Raw genomic sequence first — 22,808 nt, 5'->3', positions numbered from 1 at the left:
ACTGTAGGACAGGAGAATACAGTCTATTACCCCCTGTTATCAGCCATTTCAGGAGAGAGGATGACTGTAGGACAGGAGAATACAGTCTATTGTCCCCCTGTTATCAGCCATTTCAGAGGAGAGGATGACTGTAGGACAGGAGAATACAGTCTATTGCTCCCTGTTATCAGCCATTTCAGGGGAGAGGATGACTGTAGGACAGGAGAATACAGTCTATTGCCCCCTGTTATCAGCCATTTCAGGGGAAAGGATGACTGTAGGACAGGAGAATACAGTCTATTGCCCCCTGTTATCAGCCATTTCAGGGGAGAGGATGACTGTAGGACAGGAGAATACAATCTATTGCCTCCTGTTATCAGCCATTTCAGGGGAGAGGATGACTGAAGGACAGGAGAATACAGTATATTGCTCCCTGTTATCAGCCATTTCAGGGGAGAGGATGACTGTAGGACAGGAATATACAGTCTATTGTTCCCTGTTATCAGCCATTTCAGTGGAGAGGATGACTGTAGGACAGGAGAATACAGTCTATTGCTCCCTGTTATCAGCCATTTCAGGGGAGAGGATGACTGTAGGACATGAGAATACAGTCTATTGCCCCCTGTTATCAGCCATTTCAGGGGAGAGGATGACTGTTGGACAGGAGAATACAGTCTATTGCCCCCTGTTATCAGCCATTTCAGGAGAGAGGATGACTGTAGGACAGGAGAATACAGTCTATTGCCTCCTGTTATCAGCCATTTCAGAGGAGAGGATGACTGTAGGACAGGAGAATACAGTCTATTGCTCCCTGTTATCAGCCATTTCAGGGGGGAGGATGACTGTAGGACAGGAGAATACAGTCTATTGCCCCCTGTTATCAGCCATTTCAGGGGAGAGGATGACTGTAGGACAGGAGAATACAGTCTATTGCCCCCTGTTATCAGACATTTCAGAGGAGAGGATGACTGTAGGACAGGATAATACAGTCTATTGCTCCCTGTTATCAGCCATTTCAGGGGGAGAGGATGACTGTAGGACAGGAGAATACAATCTATTGCCCCCTGTTATCAGCCATTTCAGGGGAGAGGATGACTTTAGGACAGGAGAATACAATCTATTGCCCCCTGTTATCAGCCATTTCAGGGGAGAGGATGACTGTAGGACAGGAGAATACAGTCTATTGCCCCCTGTTATCAGCCATTTCAGGGGAGAGGATGACTGTAGGACAGGAGAATACAGTCTATTGCCCCCTGTTATCAGCCATTTCAGTGGAGAGGATGACTGTAGGACAGGAGAATACAGTCTATTGCCTCCTGTTATCAGCCATTTCAGGGGAGAGGATGACTGTAGGACAGGAGAATACAGTCTATTGCCTCCTGTTATCAGCCATTTCAGGGGAGAGGATGACTGTAGGACAGGAAAATACAGTCTATTGCTCCCTGTTATCAGCCATTTCAGAGGAGAGGATGACTGTAGGACAGGAGAATACAGTCTATTGCTCCCTGTTATCAGCCATTTCAGGGGAGAGGATGACTGTAGGACAGGAGAATACAGTCTATTGCCCCCTGTTATCAGCCATTTCAGGGTAGAGGATGACTGTAGGACAGGAGAATACAGTCTATTGCCTCCTGTTATCAGACATTTCAGGGGAGAGGATGACTGTAGGACAGGAGAATACAGTCTATTGCCCCCTGTTATCAGCCATTTCAGAGGAGAGGATGACTGTAGGACAGGAGAATACAATCTATTGCCCCCTGTTATCAGCCATTTCAGGGAAGAGGATGACTGTAGGACAGGAGAATACAATCTATTGCTTCCTGTTATCAGCCATTTCAAGGGGAGAGGATGACTGTAGAACAGGAGAATACAGTCTATTGCCCCCTGTTATCAGCCATTTCAGGGGAGAGGATGACTGTAGGACAGGAGAATACAGTCTATTGCCCCCTGTTATTAGCCATTTCAGGGGAGAGGATGGCTGTAGGACAGGAGAATACAGTCTATTGCTCCCTGTTATCAGCCATTTCAGGGGAGAGGATGACTGTAGGACAGGAGAATACAATCTATTGCCCCCTGTTATCAGCCATTTCAGGGGAGAGGATGACTGTAGGACAGGAGAATACAGTCTATTGCCCCCTGTTATCAGCCATTTCAGGGGGAGAGGATGACTGTAGGACAGGAGAATACAGTCTATTGCCCCCTGTTATCAGCCATTTCAGGGGAGAGGATGACTGTAGGACAGGAGAATACAGTCTATTGCCCCCTGTTATCAGCCATTTCAGGGAAGAGGATGACTGTAGGACAGGAGAATACAATCTATTGCCCCCTGTTATCAGCCATTTCAGAGGAGAGGATGACTGTAGGACAGGAGAATACAGTCTATTGCTCCCTGTTATCAGCCATTTCAGGGGAGAGGATGACTGTAGGACAGGAGAATACAGTCTATTGCCCCCTGTTATCAGCCATTTCAGGGGAGAGGATGACTGTAGGACAGGAGAATACAGTCTATTGCCCCCTGTTATCAGCCATTTCAGATGAGAGGATGACTGTAGGACAGGAGAATACAGTCTACTGCCCCCTGTTATCAGCCATTTCAGGGGAGAGGATGACTGTAGGACAGGAGAATACAGTCTATTGCTCCCTGTTATCAGCCATTTCAGGGGAGAGGATGACTGTAGGACAGGAGAATACAGTCTATTGCCCCCTGTTATCAGCCATTTCAGGGAAGAGGATGAATGTAGGACAGGAGAATACAGTCTATTGCTCCCTGTTATCAGCCATTTCAGGGGAGAGGATGACTGTAGGACAGGAGAATACAATCTATTACCCCCTGTTATCAGCCATTTCAGGGGAGAGGATGACTGTAGGACAGGAGGATACAGTCTATTGCCCCCTGTTATCAGCCATTTCAGGGGAGAGGATGACTGTAGGACAGGAGAATACAATCTATTGCTCCTGTTATCAGCCATTTCAGGGGAGAGGATGACTGTAGGACAGGAGAATACAGTCTATTGCTCCCTGTTATCAGCCATTTCAGGGGAGAGGATGACTGTAGGACAGGAGAATACAGTCTATTGCCCCCTGTTATCAGCCATTTAAGGGGAGAGGATGACTGTAGGACAGGAGAATACAGTCTATTGCCCCCTGTTATCAGCCATTTCAGATGAGAGGATGACTGTAGGACAGGAGAATACAATCTATTGCTCCTGTTATCAGCCATTTCAGGGGGGAGGATGACTGTAGGACAGGAGAATACAGTATATTGCTCCCTGTTATCAGCCATATTAGGGGAGAGGATGACTGTAGGACAGGAGAATACAATCTATTGCCCCCTGTTATCAGCCATTTCAGGGGAGAGGATGACTGTAGGACATTAGAATACAGTCTATTGCCCCCTGTTATCAGACATTTCAGGGGAGAGGATGACTGTAGGACAGGAGAATACAGTCTATTGCCCCCTGTTATCAGCCATTTCAGGGGAGAGGATGACTGTAGGACAGTAGAATACAGTCTATTGCCCCCTGTTATCAGACATTTCAGGGGAGAGGATGACTGTAATACAGGAGAATACAGTCTATTGCTCCCTGTTATCAGCCATTTCAGGGGAGAGGATGACTGTAGGACAGGAGAATACAATCTATTGCCCCCTGTTATCAGCCATTTCAGGGGAGAGGATGACTGTAGGACAGGAGGATACAGTCTATTGCCCCCTGTTATCAGCCATTTCAGGGGAGAGGATGACTGTAGGACAGGAGAATACAATCTATTGCTCCTGTTATCAGCCATTTCAGGGGAGAGGATGACTGTAGGACAGGAGAATACAGTCTATTGCTCCCTGTTATCAGCCATTTCAGGGGAGAGGATGACTGTAGGACAGGAGAATACAGTCTATTGCCCCCTGTTATCAGCCATTTAAGGGGAGAGGATGACTGTAGGACAGGAGAATACAGTCTATTGCCCCCTGTTATCAGCCATTTCAGATGAGAGGATGACTGTAGGACAGGAGAATACAATCTATTGCTCCTGTTATCAGCCATTTCAGGGGAGAGGATGACTGTAGGACAGGAGAATACAGTCTATTGCTCCCTGTTATCAGCCATTTCAGGGGAGAGGATGACAGTAGGACAGGATAATACAGTCTATTGCCCCCTGTTATCAGCCATTTCAGGGGAGAGGATGACTGTAGGACAGGAGAATACAGTCTATTGCTCCCTGTTATCAGCCATTTCAGGGGAGAGGATGACTGTAGGACAGGAGAATACAGTCTATTGCCCCCTGTTATCAGCCATTTCAGGGAAGAGGATGAATGTAGGACAGGAGAATACAGTCTATTGCTCCCTGTTATCAGCCATTTCAGGGGAGAGGATGACTGTAGGACAGGAGAATACAATCTATTACCCCCTGTTATCAGCCATTTCAGGGAAGAGGATGAATGTAGGACAGGAGAATACAGTCTATTGCTCCCTGTTATCAGCCATTTCAGGGGGGAGGATGACTGTAGGACAGGAGAATACAATCTATTGCCCCCTGTTATCAGCCATTTCAGGGGGGAGGATGACTGTAGGACAGGAGAATACAGTCTATTGCCCCCTGTTATCAGCCATTTCAGGGTAGAGGATGACTGTAGGACAGGAGAATACAGTCTATTGCCTCCTGTTATCAGACATTTCAGGGGAGAGGATGACTGTAGGACAGGAGAATACAGTCTATTGCCCCCTGTTATCAGCCATTTCAGAGGAGAGGATGACTGTAGGACAGGAGAATACAATCTATTGCCCCCTGTTATCAGCCATTTCAGGGGAGAGGATGACTGTAGGACAGGAGAATACAATCTATTGCTTCCTGTTATCAGCCATTTCAAGGGGAGAGGATGACTGTAGAACAGGAGAATACAGTCTATTGCCCCCTGTTATCAGCCATTTCAGGGGAGAGGATGACTGTAGGACAGGAGAATACAGTCTATTGCCCCCTGTTATTAGCCATTTCAGGGGAGAGGATGGCTGTAGGACAGGAGAATACAGTCTATTGCTCCCTGTTATCAGCCATTTCAGGGGAGAGGATGACTGTAGGACAGGAGAATACAATCTATTGCCCCCTGTTATCAGCCATTTCAGGGGAGAGGATGACTGTAGGACAGGAGAATACAGTCTATTGCCCCCTGTTATCAGCCATTTCAGGGGGAGAGGATGACTGTAGGACAGGAGAATACAGTCTATTGCCCCCTGTTATCAGCCATTTCAGGGGAGAGGATGACTGTAGGACAGGAGAATACAGTCTATTGCCCCCTGTTATCAGCCATTTCAGGGAAGAGGATGACTGTAGGACAGGAGAATACAATCTATTGCCCCCTGTTATCAGCCATTTCAGAGGAGAGGATGACTGTAGGACAGGAGAATACAGTCTATTGCTCCCTGTTATCAGCCATTTCAGGGGAGAGGATGACTGTAGGACAGGAGAATACAGTCTATTGCCCCCTGTTATCAGCCATTTCAGGGGAGAGGATGACTGTAGGACAGGAGAATACAGTCTATTGCCCCCTGTTATCAGCCATTTCAGATGAGAGGATGACTGTAGGACAGGAGAATACAGTCTACTGCCCCCTGTTATCAGCCATTTCAGGGGAGAGGATGACTGTAGGACAGGAGAATACAGTCTATTGCTCCCTGTTATCAGCCATTTCAGGGGAGAGGATGACTGTAGGACAGGAGAATACAGTCTATTGCCCCCTGTTATCAGCCATTTCAGGGAAGAGGATGAATGTAGGACAGGAGAATACAGTCTATTGCTCCCTGTTATCAGCCATTTCAGGGGAGAGGATGACTGTAGGACAGGAGAATACAATCTATTACCCCCTGTTATCAGCCATTTCAGGGAAGAGGATGAATGTAGGACAGGAGAATACAGTCTATTGCTCCCTGTTATCAGCCATTTCAGGGGGGAGGATGACTGTAGGACAGGAGAATACAGTATATTGCTCCCTGTTATCAGCCATATTAGGGGAGAGGATGACTGTAGGACAGGAGAATACAATCTATTGCCCCCTGTTATCAGCCATTTCAGGGGAGAGGATGACTGTAGGACAGGAGAATATAGTCTATTGCCCTCTGTTATCAGACATTTCAGGGGAGAGGATGACTGTAGGACAGGAGAATACAGTCTATTGCCCCCTGTTATCAGCCATTTCAGGGGAGAGGATGACTGTAGGACAGTAGAATACAGTCTATTGCCCCCTGTTATCAGACATTTCAGGGGAGAGGATGACTGTAATACAGGAGAATACAGTCTATTGCTCCCTGTTATCAGCCATTTCAGGGGAGAGGATGACTGTAGGACAGGAGAATACAATCTATTGCCCCCTGTTATCAGCCATTTCAGGGGAGAGGATGACTGTAGGACAGGAGGATACAGTCTATTGCCCCCTGTTATCAGCCATTTCAGGGGAGAGGATGACTGTAGGACAGGAGAATACAATCTATTGCTCCTGTTATCAGCCATTTCAGGGGAGAGGATGACTGTAGGACAGGAGAATACAGTCTATTGCTCCCTGTTATCAGCCATTTCAGGGGAGAGGATGACTGTAGGACAGGAGAATACAGTCTATTGCCCCCTGTTATCAGCCATTTAAGGGGAGAGGATGACTGTAGGACAGGAGAATACAGTCTATTGCCCCCTGTTATCAGCCATTTCAGATGAGAGGATGACTGTAGGACAGGAGAATACAGTCTACTGCCCCCTGTTATCAGCCATTTCAGGGGAGAGGATGACTGTAGGACAGGAGAATACAGTCTATTGCTCCCTGTTATCAGCCATTTCAGGGGAGAGGATGACTGTAGGACAGGAGAATACAGTCTATTGCCCCCTGTTATCAGCCATTTCAGGGAAGAGGATGAATGTAGGACAGGAGAATACAGTCTATTGCTCCCTGTTATCAGCCATTTCAGGGGAGAGGATGACTGTAGGACAGGAGAATACAATCTATTACCCCCTGTTATCAGCCATTTCAGGGAAGAGGATGAATGTAGGACAGGAGAATACAGTATATTGCTCCCTGTTATCAGCCATTTCAGGGGGGAGGATGACTGTAGGACAGGAGAATACAGTCTATTGCCCCCTGTTATCAGCCATTTCAGGGGAGAGGATGACTGTAGTACAGGAGAATACAATCTATTGACCCCTGTTATCAGCCATTTCAGGGGAGAGGATGACTGTAGGACAGGAGAATACAGTCTATTGCCCCCTGTTATCAGCCATTTCAGAGGAGAGGATGACTGTAGGACAGGAGAATACAGTCTATTGCCCCTGTTATCAGCCATTTCAGGGGAGAAGATGACTGTAGGACAGTAGAATACAGTCTATTGCCCCCTGTTATCAGCCATTTCAGGGGAGAGGATGACTGTAGGACAGGAGAATACAGTCTATTGCCCCCTGTTATCAGCCATTTCAGATGAGAGGATGACTGTCGGACAGGAGAATACAGTCTACTGCCCCCTGTTATCAGCCATTTCAGGGGAGAGGATGACTGTAGGACAGGAGAATACAGTCTATTGCTCCCTGTTATCAGCCATTTCAGGGGAGAGGATGACTGTAGGACAGGAGAATACAGTCTATTGCCCCCTGTTATCAGCCATTTCAGGGAAGAGGATGAATGTAGGACAGGAGAATACAGTCTATTGCTCCCTGTTATCAGCCATTTCAGGGGAGAGGATGACTGTAGGACAGGAGAATACAATCTATTACACCCTGTTATCAGCCATTTCAGGGAAGAGGATGAATGTAGGACAGGAGAATACAGTCTATTGCTCCCTGTTATCAGCCATTTCAGGTGGGAGGATGACTGTAGGACAGGAGAATACAATCTATTGCCCCCTGTTATCAGCCATTTCAGGGGAGAGGATGACTGTAGGACAGGAGAATACAGTCTATTGCCCCCTGTTATCAGCCATTTCAGGGGAGAGGATGACTGTAGGACAGTAGAATACAGTCTATTGCCCCCTGTTATCAGCCATTTCAGGGGAGAGGATGACTGTAGGACAGGAGAATACAGTCTATTGCCCCCTGTTATCAGCCATTTCAGGGGAGAGGATGACTGTAGGACAGGAGAATACAGTCTATTGCCTCCTGTTATCAGCCATTTCAGGGGAGAGGATGACTGTAGGACAGGAGAATACAGTCTATTGCCCCCTGTTATCAGCCATTTCAGGGGAGAGGATGACTGTAGCACAGGAGAATACAGTCTATTGCCCCCTGTTATCAGCCATTTCAGGGGAGAGGATGACTGTAGGACAGGAGAATACAATCTATTGCCCCCTATTATCAGATATTTCAGGGGAGAGGATGACTGTAGGACAGGAGAATACAGTCTATTGCTCCCTGTTATCAGCCATTTCAGGGGAGAGGATGACTGTAGGACAGGAGAATACAATCTATTGCCCCCTGTTATCAGCCATTTCAGGGGAGAGGATGACTGTAGGACAGGAGGATACAGTCTATTGCCCCCTGTTATCAGCCATTTCAGGGGAGAGGATGACTGTAGGACAGGAGAATACAATCTATTGCTCCTGTTATCAGCCATTTCAGGGGAGAGGATGACTGTAGGACAGGAGAATACAGTCTATTGCCCCCTGTTATCAGCCATTTCAGAGGAGAGGATGACTGTAGGACAGGAGAATACAGTCTATTGCTCCCTGTTATCAGCCATTTCAGGGGGGAGGATGACTGTAGGATAGGAGAATACAGTCTATTGCCACCTGTTATCAGCCATTTCAGAGGAGAGGATGACTGTAGGACAGGAGAATACAATCTATTGCCCCCTGTTATCAGCCATTTCAGGGGAGAGGATGACTGTAGGACTGGAGAATACAGTCTATTACCCCCTGTTATCAGCCATTTCAGGGGAGAGGATGACTGTAGGACAGGAGAATACAGTCTATTGCCACCTGTTATCAGCCATTTCAGAGGAGAGGATGACTGTAGGACAGGAGAATACAGTCTATTGCCCCCTGTTATCAGCCATTTCAGGGGAGAGGATGACTGTAGGACAGGAGAATACAGTCTATTGCCCCCTGTTATCAGCCATTTCAGGGGAGATGATGACTGTAGGACAGGAGAATACAATCTATTGCCCCCTGTTATCAGCCATTTCAGGGGAGAGGATGACTGTAGGACAGGAGAATACAGTCTATTGCCCCCTGTTATCAGCCATTTCAGAGGAGAGGATGACTGTAGGACAGGAGAATACAATCACTTGTACTCTATTAACCACTTCAGGCAGGCAGTATCATAAAAGGATTAGATACACAGCTCAGCAGACAGTATCACACAGGATAGGATTAGATACACAGCTCAGCAGACTGTATCACACAGGATAGGATTAGATACACAGCTCAGCAGACTGTATCACACAGGATAGGATTAGATACACAGCTCAGCAGACAGTATCACACCATGTAGGATTAGATACACAGCTCAGCAGTCAGTATCACACAGGATAGGATTAGATACACAGCTCAGCAGACAGTATCACACAGGATAGGATTAGATACACAGCTCAGCAGACAGTATCACACAGGGTAGGATTAGATACACATCTCAGCAGACAGTATCACACAGGATAGGATTAGATACACAGCTCAGCAGACAGTATCACACAGGATAGGATTAGATACACAGCTCAGCAGACAGTATCACACAGGATAGGATTAGATACACAGCTCAGCAGACTGTATCACACAGGATAGGATTAGATACACACCCCAGCAGACAGTATCACACAGGATAGGATTAGATACACAGCTCAGCAGACAGTATCACACAGGATAGGATTAGATACACAGCTCAGCAGACAGTATCACACAGGATAGGATTAGATACATGAGCTGCACTAGACTGAACTGAGAATCACACACTTTTGAGGCTTCTTATATCCACATTGGGTTTAACCCTCGCAGTTCCTCCTCTTACCTTGCAGCTTGTTCTTTGCAGTGTTCTGATCGGTGATGATTTTCTGAAGATCCTCATTTTTTGAGTTTGTGTCTGCGAACAAATCTTCCAGTTTTCTTGTCTGTGCGTCACTGGCAGCCTGGAGGGATCAAAGAGATAATACTGAAGACTGACCCATGGAGAGAACGTCTGTAACATCCCATAAAGCTGAAACCCCTGAACTGCCGATGAATGTATCACACATGTGTGGCGTACCGCTCCCCCCAGGGCCGATCGTTTCCCAGCGTTAGGAATGCCGAGTGGTGATGCGGCCTTAATGGTTTTGTCACGGTGCTCCTACCTGGATACTGTCACTCCCTGTGGGGGTTAGGCTCCGGAGCAACATAAGAGTTATAGTTGGTGGAGTACAGTAAAAGTAGAGTCCAGACTTGGTGAAGTTTTAAGATTTTTACTTGGATAAACTTGCAATAAACTTGTGTCATCTAAACAATACTTGATCTTTCTGTTGGCTCAAGCAGGCAAAGGGTAAACTGGCAGGTAAACTTGAACACTTTGCTTTATCTCTCTGCTGTGCTAATCTCTGGCTTCATTCTGGTTCCTATCAGCCTTAGTTACTGTTTCTTATAAGAGTGAGGTATCCTGTGACCCGTTTTGCTGAGTAAGGGTCTTTGGCTCCATCTTTCCTCTAGAGAGGAATGGGCTGCTCTCTGAGCTACTTTCCCAAAGCTCCTGCAGCAGTGAGGGGAAAACACTCCCTCATCACACCATGCTGCTTCACTGGAATAGCAAGTTTCATTCTATCTAAAGGTACTCTCTGCCGGATACATTGCCTCCTGCTGGACAACCAAGCACATTATATGTAATAACTGTTGCATAACAATATTATTAAGGCACAGTATCAGAGGATTTGGAATTAAAAGGGATAGATGACATTCTCTGCTAGACATTAGAGACAGTAGCTAGGAGAAAGAATGGTAGTGCCCCCTTTGGGGTACTACATACCCCCTATTTTAAACAAAGCTGCCCTTGGCTAGTGCTTAAGTGTCATGCCCCGCTCTGACGATGTGCGGAGGTCGGCCAGGATAGCAGCACGAGTTTAGTGTTTTGTTTTGGAGTCGTGCTGGATCCGCCTCTCATCAGGTGCACTGGGTGGGGTTATGTGTTTAAATAGCACTCCATCCCAGTGCTCTGAGCGGATTATGTTATTCACTTTGGTCTTGGAAGCTAGGAAGGAAAATTGTCTGTTCCAGCGCAGAGAGATAAGTGTGGTTTCTTGTTTGATTGTTTGGTGTCATCTTCCCCATCCAGGTTCTGTGCGAGCAGGCTGCTCCTATTTCCCCTCTTCACCATCTCAGGGAATTTAGGGTGTTTCAGTCCAGGCACGGGGACACATCATACCTACCACCAAGGTCTGCATGTGGGCTGAGCAGTGCAGGGAGAGAGGTCAGGGATTAGCTAGGAGGTGACCCTTCCCCTGCCTCTCGCCTAGAGCCTGGTTGGTGGTTTAACTGTTAGTCTAAGTGCACGTCCGCCGTGACATTAAGGTTACGTGAAAGGGTACCCTTTAAGTTCTGCGTTATACTACTTTATATTACATATCTTCATTCAGGTGTTTCAGTCCCGATAACTGAATATAAGCTGAAATTGCTACAGTCTAAAAATTAAAGAAGAACTCTAGTCACTTGGAGGTTATACAAACATTAGGCATTCACTTATTACTTCAAAATCTGTACGACATGGACAGAGTTATATCTGGAGTCTGGGGGTGTCATTACTCTGTAATCCCACCACTCTAAAATGAAGGCCTGCAAATGGAAGCGTGGCTTTATCCTGTGATCTATTTGCTGCATCAAGGTCTAATTATTCTTTACTTTTTGTTACCTTGAAGACTAAAAACCTGTGAGATTTCCATATTTTCTTCTTGGGGTAGTGCATAGTGCTTTAAGGCACCTAGAAAGATGCTTAGCTCCCATGAGGGCAGAGCCTCTCTAATAAATAGCTTAACTCACATATTTTTGGCAGCAGGGTTACCCTTTAAAGTATTAAGACAGTGGTACCGCTTGTGACTGTATTGTGATTCTCCATATTGCCTCCTTTACTAGTTTCATAAATTTTTTCTTTGCATTAAACACGGCTCGTTTCCAGGGGTTCCGACCACCCTTTAATCCAGCAGCGGTGGTCCTTGCACATTGTAGGAGAAAGTGCTGGCCTCTCTGGTGGCCAGGACCACGAAAGCACGCTTAGGCATGTATGCAGAGCCGCTTCTCGTATCTCGTATCAGCGGTGACCGGGACCTATGTCTATAGCGGGCAGGAAGAGAGAAGGGAGACGGCACAAGTTATTGCGCGTGCCTTCCCTTCATACAGCTAATCGGCGGTGGTGATGGGTGTTGGAACCCCTCCATTATGATATTGATGACCTATCCTGAGGATAGATCATCAGTAGTAGAAGCCTGGAAAACCCCTTTAACTTTATCTACTTGATCAAAGACATTTGCTGAAGAGAAACAAACCCTTAAAGCAACATCCTGTCCTGAGATTAAGCTCCACTTTCAACATGAGCTTTGTGTCCTGCTGGTAAATAGATAACTTCACTACCAAAAGACAAAGAATATAACTACTATAATACTGCTCCTATGTACAAGAATATAACTACTATAATACTGCTCCTATGTACAAGAATATAACTACTATAATACTGCTCCTATGTACAAGAATATAACTACTATAATACTGCTCCTATGTACAAGATTATAACTACTATAATACTGCCTCCTATGTACAAGAATATAACTACTATAATACTGCCCCTATGTACAAGAATATAACTACTATAATACTGCTCCTATGTACAAGAATATAACTACTATAATACTGCTCCTATGTACAAGAATATATCTACTATAATACTGCTCCTATGTACAAGAATATATCTACTATAATACTGCTCCTATGTACAAGAATATAACTACTATAATACTGCTCCTATGTACTAGAATATAACTACTATAATACTGCTCCTATGTACAAGAATATAACTACTATAATACTGCTCCTATGTACAAGAATATAACTACTATAATACTGCTCCTATGTACAATAATATAACTACAATAATACTGCTCCTATGTACAAGAATATAACTACTATAATACTGCTCCTATGTACAAGAATATAACTACTATAATACTGCTCCTATGTACAAGAATATAACTACTATAATACTGCTCCTATGTACAAGATTATAACTACTATAATACTGCCTCCTATGTACAAGAATATAACTACTATAATACTGCCCCTATGTACAAGAATATAACTACTATAATACTGCTCCTATGTACAAGAATATAACTACTATAATACTGCTCCTATGTACAAGAATATATCTACTATAATACTGCTCCTATGTACAAGAATATATCTACTATAATACTGCTCCTATGTACAAGAATATAACTACTATAATACTGCTCCTATGTACTAGAATATAACTACTATAATACTGCTCCTATGTACAAGAATATAACTACTATAATACTGCTCCTATGTACAAGAATATAACTACTATAATACTGCTCCTATGTACAATAATATAACTACAATAATACTGCTCCTATGTACAAGAATATAACTACTATAATACTGCTCCTATGTACAAGAATATAACTACTATAATACTGCTCCTATGTACAAGAATATAACTACTATAATACTGCTCCTATGTACAAGAATATAACTACTATAATACTGCTCCTATGTACAAGAATATAACTACTATAATACTGCCTCCTATGTACAAGAATATAACTACTATAATACTGCTCCTATGTACAAGAATATAACTACTATAATACTGCTCCTATGTACAAGAATATAACTACTATAATACTGCTCCTATGTACAATAATATAACTACTATAATACTGCCTCCTATGTACAAGAATATAACTACTATAATACTCTCCTATGTACAAGAATATAACTACTATAATACTGCCCCTATGTACAAGAATATAACTACTATAATACTGCTCCTATGTACAAGAATATAACTACTATAATACTGCTCCTATGTACAAGAATATAACTACTATAATACTGCTCCTATGTACAAGAATATAACTACTATAATACTGCTCCTATGTACAAGAATATAACTACTATAATACTGCCCCCTATGTACAAGAATATAACTACTATAATACTGTTCCTATGTACAGGAATATAACTACTATAATACTGCCCCCTATGTACAAGAATATAACTACTATAATACTGTTCCTGTGTACAAGAATATAACTACTATAATACTGCTCCTATGTACAAGAATATAACTACTATAATACTGCTCCTATGTACAAGAATATAACTACTATAATACTGCCCCCTATGTACAAGAATATAACTACTATAATACTGTTCCTATGTACAGGAATATAACTACTATAATACTGCCCCCTATGTACAAGAATATAACTACTATAATACTGTTCCTGTGTACAAGAATATAACTACTATAATACTGCCTCCTATGTACAAGAATATAACTACTATAATACTGCTCCTATGTACAAGAATATAACTACTATATTACTGCTCCTATGTACAAGAATATAACTACTATAATACTGCCTCCTATGTACAAGAATATAACTACTATAATACGGCTCCTATGTACAAGAATATAACTACTATAATACTCTCCTATGTACAAGAATATAACTACTATATTACTGCTCCTATGTACAAGAATATAACTACTATAATACTGCTCCTATGTACAATAATATAACTACTATAATACTGCTCCTATGTACAAGAATATAACTACTATAATACTGCCTCCTATGTACAAGAATATAACTACTATAATACTACTCCTGTGTACAGGAATATAACTACTATAATACTGCCTCCTATGTACAAGAATATAACTACTATAATACTACTCCTATGTACAAGAATATAACTACTATAATACTGCTCCTATGTACAAGAATATAACTACTATAATACTGTTCCTGTGTACAAGAATATAACTACTATAATACTGCCTCCTATGTACAAGAATATAACTACTATAATACTGCTCCTATGTACAAGAATATAACTACTATAATACTGCTCCTATGTACAAGAATATAACTACTATAATACTGCTCCTATGTACAAGAATATAACTACTATAATACTGCTCCTATGTCCAGGAATATAACTACTATAATACTGCCTCCTATGTACAAGAATATAACTACTATAATACTGCCTCCTATGTACAAGAATATAACTACTATAATACTGCTCCTATGTACAAGAATATAACTACTATAATAATGTTCCTATGTACAAGAATAGAACTACTATAATACTGCTCCTATGTACAAGAATAAACCTACTATAATACTGCCTCCTATGTACAAGAATATATCTACTATAATACTGCCTCCTATATACAGGAATATAACTAGTATAATACTGCCTCCTATATACAGGAATATAACTACTATAATACTGCCTCCTATGTACAAGAATATAACTACTATAATACTGCTCCTATGTACAAGAATATAACTACTATAATACTGCTCCTAATGTACAAGAATATATCTACTATAATACTGCCTCCTATATACAAGTATATAACTACTATAATACTGCTCCTATGTATAAGAATATAACTTCTATAATACTGCCTCCTATGTACAAGAATATAACTACTATAATACTGCTCCTATGTACAGGAATATAACTACTATAATACTGCCTCCTATGTACAAGAATATAACTACTATAATACTGCCTCCTATGTACAAGAATATAACTACTATAATACTGCTCCTATGTACAAGAATATAACTACTATAATACTGTCCCTATGTACAAGAATAGAACTACTATAATACTGCTCCTATGTACAAGAATAAACCTACTATAATACTGCCTCCTATGTACAAGAATATATCTACTATAATACTGCCTCCTATATACAGGAATATAACTAGTATAATACTGCCTCCTATATACAGGAATATAACTACTATAATACTGCCTTCTATGTACAAGAATATAACTACTATAATACTGCTCCTATGTACAAGAATATAACTACTATAATACTGCTCCTAATGTACAAGAATATATCTACTATAATACTGTCTCCTATATACAAGTATATAACTACTATAATACTGCTCCTATGTATAAGAATATAACTTCTATAATACTGCCTCCTATGTACAAGAATATAACTACTATAATACTGCCCCTATGTACAAGAATATAACTACTATAATACTGCTCCTATGTACAAGAATATAACTACTATAATACTGCCTCCTATGTACAAGAATATAACTACTATAATACTGCTCCTATGTACAAGAATATAACTACAATAATACTGCTCCTATGTACAAGAATATAACTACTATAATACTGCTCCTATGTACAATAATATAACTACTATAATACTGCCTCCTATGTACAAGAATATAACTACTATAATACTCTCCTATGTACAAGAATATAACTACTATATTACTGCTCCTATGTACAAGAATATAACTACTATAATACTGCTCCTATGTACAAGAATATAACTACTATAATACTGCTCCCTATGTACAAGAATATAACTACTATAATACTGCTCCTATGTACAAGAATATAACTACTATAATACTGCTCCTATGTACAAGAATATAACTACTATAATACTGCCCCCTATGTACAAGAATATAACTACTATAATACTGTTCCTATGTACAGGAATATAACTACTATAATACTGCCCCCTATGTACAAGAATATAACTACTATAATACTGTTCCTGTGTACAAGAATATAACTACTATAATACTGCTCCTATGTACAAGAATATAACTACTATAATACTGCTCCTATGTACAAGAATATAACTACTATAATACTGCCCCCTATGTACAAGAATATAACTACTATAATACTGTTCCTATGTACAGGAATATAACTACTATAATACTGCCCCCTATGTACAAGAATATAACTACTATAATACTGTTCCTGTGTACAAGAATATAACTACTATAATACTGCCTCCTATGTACAAGAATATAACTACTATAATACTTTCCTATGTACAAGAATATAACTACTATAATACTGCTCCTATGTACAAGAATATAACTACTATAATACTGCCCCCTATGTACAAGAATATAACTACTATAATACTGTTCCTATGTACAGGAATATAACTACTATAATACTGCCCCCTATGTACAAGAATATAACTACTATAATACTGTTCCTGTGTACAAGAATATAACTACTATAATACTGCCTCCTATGTACAAGAATATAACTACTATAATACTTTCCTATGTACAAGAATATAACTACTATATTACTGCTCCTATGTACAAGAATATAACTACTATAATACTGCTCCTATGTACAAGAATAGAACTACTATAATACTGCTCCTATGTACAAGAATATAACTACTATAATACTGCTCCTATGTACAAGAATATAACTACTATAATACTGTTCCTGTGTACAAGAATATAACTACTATAATACTGCCTCCTATGTACAAGAATATAACTACTATAATACTGCTCCTATGTACAAGAATATAACTACTATAATACTGCTCCTATGTACAAGAATATAACTACTATAATACTGCTCCTATGTACAAGAATATAACTACTATAATACTGCTCCTATGTACAGGAATATAACTACTATAATACTGCCTCCTATGTACAAGAATATAACTACTATAATACTGCCTCCTATGTACAAGAATATAACTACTATAATACTGCTCCTATGTACAAGAATATAACTACTATAATACTGTTCCTATGTACAAGAATAGAACTACTATAATACTGCTCCTATGTACAAGAATAAACCTACTATAATACTGCCTCCTATGTACAAGAATATATCTACTATAATACTGCCTCCTATATACAGGAATATAACTAGTATAATACTGCCTCCTATATACAGGAATATAACTACTATAATACTGCCTCCTATGTACAAGAATATAACTACTATAATACTGCTCCTATGTACAAGAATATAACTACTATAATACTGCTCCTAATGTACAAGAATATATCTACTATAATACTGTCTCCTATATACAAGTATATAACTACTATAATACTGCTCCTATGTATAAGAATATAACTTCTATAATACTGCCTCCTATGTACAAGAATATAACTACTATAATACTGCCCCTATGTACAAGAATATAACTACTATAATACTGCTCCTATGTACAAGAATATAACTACTATAATACTGCTCCTATGTACAACAATATAACTACTATAATACTGCTCCTATGTACAAGAATATAACTACTATAATACTGCTCCTATGTACAAGAATATAACTACTATAATACGGCTCCTATGTACAAGAATATAACTACTATAATACTGCTCCTATGTACAAGAATATAACTACTATAATACTGCCCCTATGTACAAGAATATAACTACTATAATACTGCTCCTATGTACAAGAATATAACTACTATAATACTGCTCCTATGTACAAGAATATAACTACTATAATACTGCTCCTATGTACAAGAATATAACTACTATAATACTGCTCCTATGTACAAGAATATAACTACTATAATACGGCTCCTATGTACAAGAATATAACTACTATAATACTGCTCCTATGTACAAGAATATAACTACTATAATACTGCTCCTATGTACAAGAATATACTACTATAATACTGCTCCTATGTACAAGAATATAACTACTATAATACTGCTCCTATGTACAAGAATATAACTACTATAATACTACCTCCTATGTACAAGAATATAACTACTTTAATACTTCCTCCTATGTACAAGAATATAACTACTATAATACTGCCTCCTATGTACAAGAATATAACTACTATAATACTGCCTCCTATGTACAAGAATATAACTACTATAATACTGCCTCCTATGTACAAGAATATAACTACTATAATACTGCCTCCTATGTACAAGAATATAACTACTATAATACTGCCTCCTATGTACAAGAATATAACTACTATAATACTGCTCCTATGTACAAGAATATAACTACTATAATACTGCTCCTATGTACAAGAATATAACTACTATAATACTGCTCCTATGTACAAGAATATAACTACTATAATACATATGGAATGACAGATATCAGATAACTCTAGCTTGTTAGGGACATGATAAGATGATATATTTCGGGTTTATTATTTTGTGGTGCAGATAGTTATTACTCTTCTTGTGCTTTGTCCCGGTTTCACTTTCTGATGACTGATTATATAGATGTATATGTAAATGAGGGGGTGGAGTCTCAGCAGTCATTACCTTGACTTCCTGGAGGTTTAATATCATAGTAGTGAGGTCCTCGATTTCCGCTTTCATCATCTGCTTCTCTTTCTCCAGTTTCTGGCGGATTCGCTGCGAGTTCTCGTATTGCTCTGTTGCCTCCACCAGGGCGGCAGCATGCTTCTTCCTGAGAGTGGAGGCTGTGGCCTCTGATTGGAGAAGCGCCTCCTCCAGCTCCTGCCGTTCACGGATCAGGTCACACTCCCGCTTCCTGTTAATCTCGACCTAAAATCAGGAAAGAAGGAATGGCTGGAAATGTAAAGGTAAAATCTGCCAGCACCCCCTGTTGGTTCAGTTCCCCTTAAAGGGCCAGCACTCAGAAGGCCTTAGCTGCTTGGTCCTTGTCTTCTTGACCAGGGGTGGGGTCTCTTTACTGGCAGACCCTGAGCAGCAGGGGTACAGCATTATACTAATTATTTTTGTACCGCCTAACCGAGGACAACTGCCTCTTTAACTCCTTATAGAGACTGCTCCAGCAGGGAGTGCTGAGAATTTGTGTAATTTTTGTATATGACTGGAGTATAATAGCTGATGTTTTTCAGGACCAGAACCTGGTCAATAAACAACAAATCAATCCCAAGTAATAATCAGACCAGCTGGGGCCACATAACATCCTTTAGGGGCCAAATCTGACCAACTCTTATATTAGAGCACTGATTGGTTGGTAGTTACATAGGATGGTGGATTGTTGTACCTGTGAGGCTGGCGATCCTCCGTTCTCCTCCCATCTGTCATGGAGGTCATCAAGTTCCCTGGCAAGATCGGCTCTCTGCTTCTCCACCTAGAACATGAAGATATGGAGCCATGGGCTTAGAAGCTCCCACAAAGGATTAAAGGTCATATCTGCCCTTGAGCTATTTAGGCTGGTTGCAGTTGTCTAGACCAGTCCTTACTGGTGGTGGGTTACGGGTGCATTTTACATTGTTGTAACAAACTTACAGTAAGCCCATCTCTTAAAGCTCCAATGGCCCTCCTCCAGTGGGTTCTCAGAGTAGAACTGATCACTGACAGCTTCAGGTGGAAGTCACAATGGGTCTCTAATCCTCATTATATTTCACAGGGTGACCAGTGCTAGATCCTGTTTGGAGCAGGGACTCTGGGCCTTGAGAAGTCATAAAGGACCACCGCTAGATCCTATTGGGAGCAGGGACTCTGGGCCTTATCAGAAGTCATAAAGGACCACCGCTAGATCTTTTTGTGAGCAGGGCTCTGGGCCTTATCAGAAGTCATAAAGGACCACCACTAGATCCTATTGGGAGCAAGGAACTCCAGGCCTCATCAAAAGTCACAAAGGACCACTGCTAGATCCTCTTGGGAGCAGTATCATCGTCCACATTACATTACATAAGTGACCATCACTGTAATCTGTTGGGAAAAGGGACTTCTGGTCTCTATTAGATTCTGCATTTGACCATCACTACATCCTGTTAAAAGTGGGGATCTTTGGGCCCCGTCAGAAGCCAAACGGGAACACCATTAGATCCTATTGGGAGCAGGGAACTATAGGAACTTTGAGATGCCAGAAAGGACCACCACTAGATCCTGTTGGAAGTAGGGAACTCTGGCCCCTTCAAATGCCACAAGGGACCACCACTAGATCCGGTTGGTAGCAGGGAACTCTGGGTCCGTTCAAAAGCCACAAGGGACCACCACTAGATCCAATTAGAAGTGAGGACCTCTGGGCCCCATCAGAAGCAACAAAGCACTTCCACTAGATCCTGTTAAAATTGTGTACTCTGGGCCTCAACAGAAGCCACAGGGGATCACCACTAGATCCTGTTGGAAGTGAGGACCTCTGGGCCCCATCAGAAGCCACAATGGACCACCAGTAGACCCTGTTGGAAGTGGGAACCTCTAGGCTCCATCAAAATCCACAAAGGACCACTACTAAATTCTGTTGGAAGTGAAGACCTCTGGGCTCCATCAGAAACTACAAAGGACTAACATTAGATCCTGTTAGGGGGAACACACAACTCCAGGCCTCTTTAGGTGCCTCAAGGAACCACTACATGATCCTGTTGAAAATGAGAGCCTCTGGGCCTCAACAGAAGTCACAAGGGACCACCACTAAATTCTGTTGGAAGTTAGGACCTCTGGGCCCCCTCAGAAACCACAATTGACCACCATTAGATCCTGTTAAGTGGAACACACAGCTCCAGGCCTCTTTAGGTGCCACAAAGGACCACCACATGATCATGTTGAAAATGAGGAACTCGGGGCCTCAGCAGAAGCCACAAGAGACCATCATCACTAGATCCTGCTTAGAGCAGGGTCCTCTGGTTAAAATCTGAAGCCACAAGGGCCCTCCACTAGATTATGTTGGTAGCAAACACCTCAAGCTCTATTCAGATGCCACAAAGGACCACCATTAGATCCTGTTGGGAACAGGGTTCCTTCAGATGACAGGCCCTTGGTTCCAACACAGATATTTTCTTAACATCAGAACATTTTTTTTATTTCTACCCAAGTTTTGGTTTGGACAGAACCTCCATTTGATAAAAATAAAAATAAAACCAAGGTACCAGTAGATGGCGCTGTCCTAGTGCTGGGAGCTGACATACATACAGGTTTTCTGATACTCTCAAGCTCCTGACCCGGTACCTTGGCTCTTATGGTCTTCTCGGCCTCCAGCTCCTCCTCCAACTCCTCGATGTGAACCTACAGAAGACACTCCATTATTCATTACTCCTGCAGGCCACCGTCCTCCGTCACTCACAGCGGCACAAGATATGGACATCCTCCCAGAAACCAGGAGAAATAATTACATGTGTAAATAATGTATCCGCCCGCGAGATATAACCATATAACTCTATAAGGGTGTGGAATTGTCCTACAGAGAAGAGGCCAAGAGGTCCACATCAGTTATAAGGGAAGCCGTATCACACACACCAGGCACAGAGGCTCAGCAGGCAGTATCACACAGGATAGGATTAGATACACAGGTCAGCAGACAGTATCACACAGGATAGGATTAGATACAGCAGACAGTATCACACAGGATAGGATTAGATACATAGCTCAGCAGACAGTATCACACAGGATTAGATACACAGCTCAGCAGACAGTATCACACAGGATAGGATTAGATACACAGCTCAGCAGGCAGTATCACACAGGATAGGATTAGATACACAGCTCAGCAGGCAGTATCACACAGGATAGGATTAGATACACAGGTCAGCAGACAGTATCACACAGGATAGGATTAGATACAGCAGACAGTATCACACAGGATAGGATTAGATACAGCAGACAGTATCACACATGATAGGATTAGATACAGCAGACAGTATCACACAGGATAGGAATAGATACAGAAGACAGTATAACACATGATAGGATTAGATACAGCTGACAGTATCACACATGATAGGATTAGATACAGCAGACAGTATAACACATTATAGGATTAGATACAGCAGACAGTATCACACATGATAGGATCAGATACAGCAGACAGTATCACACATGATGGGATTAAATACAGCAG

At 41.6% G+C, this 22,808-nt stretch overlaps 1 protein-coding gene across 2 annotated transcripts in view; it reads right to left on the bottom strand.

Annotated features, from left to right (window-relative positions):
- The window catches only part of LOC121003855 (putative uncharacterized protein MYH16), an 87,252-nt gene extending 65,281 nt beyond the window's left edge, over positions 1–21,971 (bottom strand). Inside the window, exons 1-4 of one of the 2 annotated variants that reach the window (XM_040435781.1) lie at positions 21,920–21,971; positions 20,013–20,099; positions 19,298–19,543; positions 9,940–10,057 (exon numbers count right to left, since the gene is read on the bottom strand). In XM_040435781.1, the coding sequence (XP_040291715.1) occupies positions 9,940–10,057; positions 19,298–19,357 (178 nt within the window). In that variant the 5' untranslated portion in view covers positions 19,358–19,543; positions 20,013–20,099; positions 21,920–21,971. Of the gene's footprint in view, positions 1–9,939; positions 10,058–10,258; positions 10,686–19,297; positions 19,544–20,012; positions 20,100–21,919 lie in introns of those variants that run through there. The other variant, XM_040435783.1, reaches the window with a different exon arrangement.
- Positions 21,972–22,808: the final 837 nt, after the last annotated feature.

The sequence above is a fragment of the Bufo bufo genome, chromosome 6 (assembly GCF_905171765.1).
Source record: "Bufo bufo chromosome 6, aBufBuf1.1, whole genome shotgun sequence".
Classification (NCBI taxonomy): Eukaryota; Metazoa; Chordata; class Amphibia; order Anura; family Bufonidae; genus Bufo; species Bufo bufo.
This window is presented reverse-complemented; position numbering and strand designations above follow the sequence as displayed.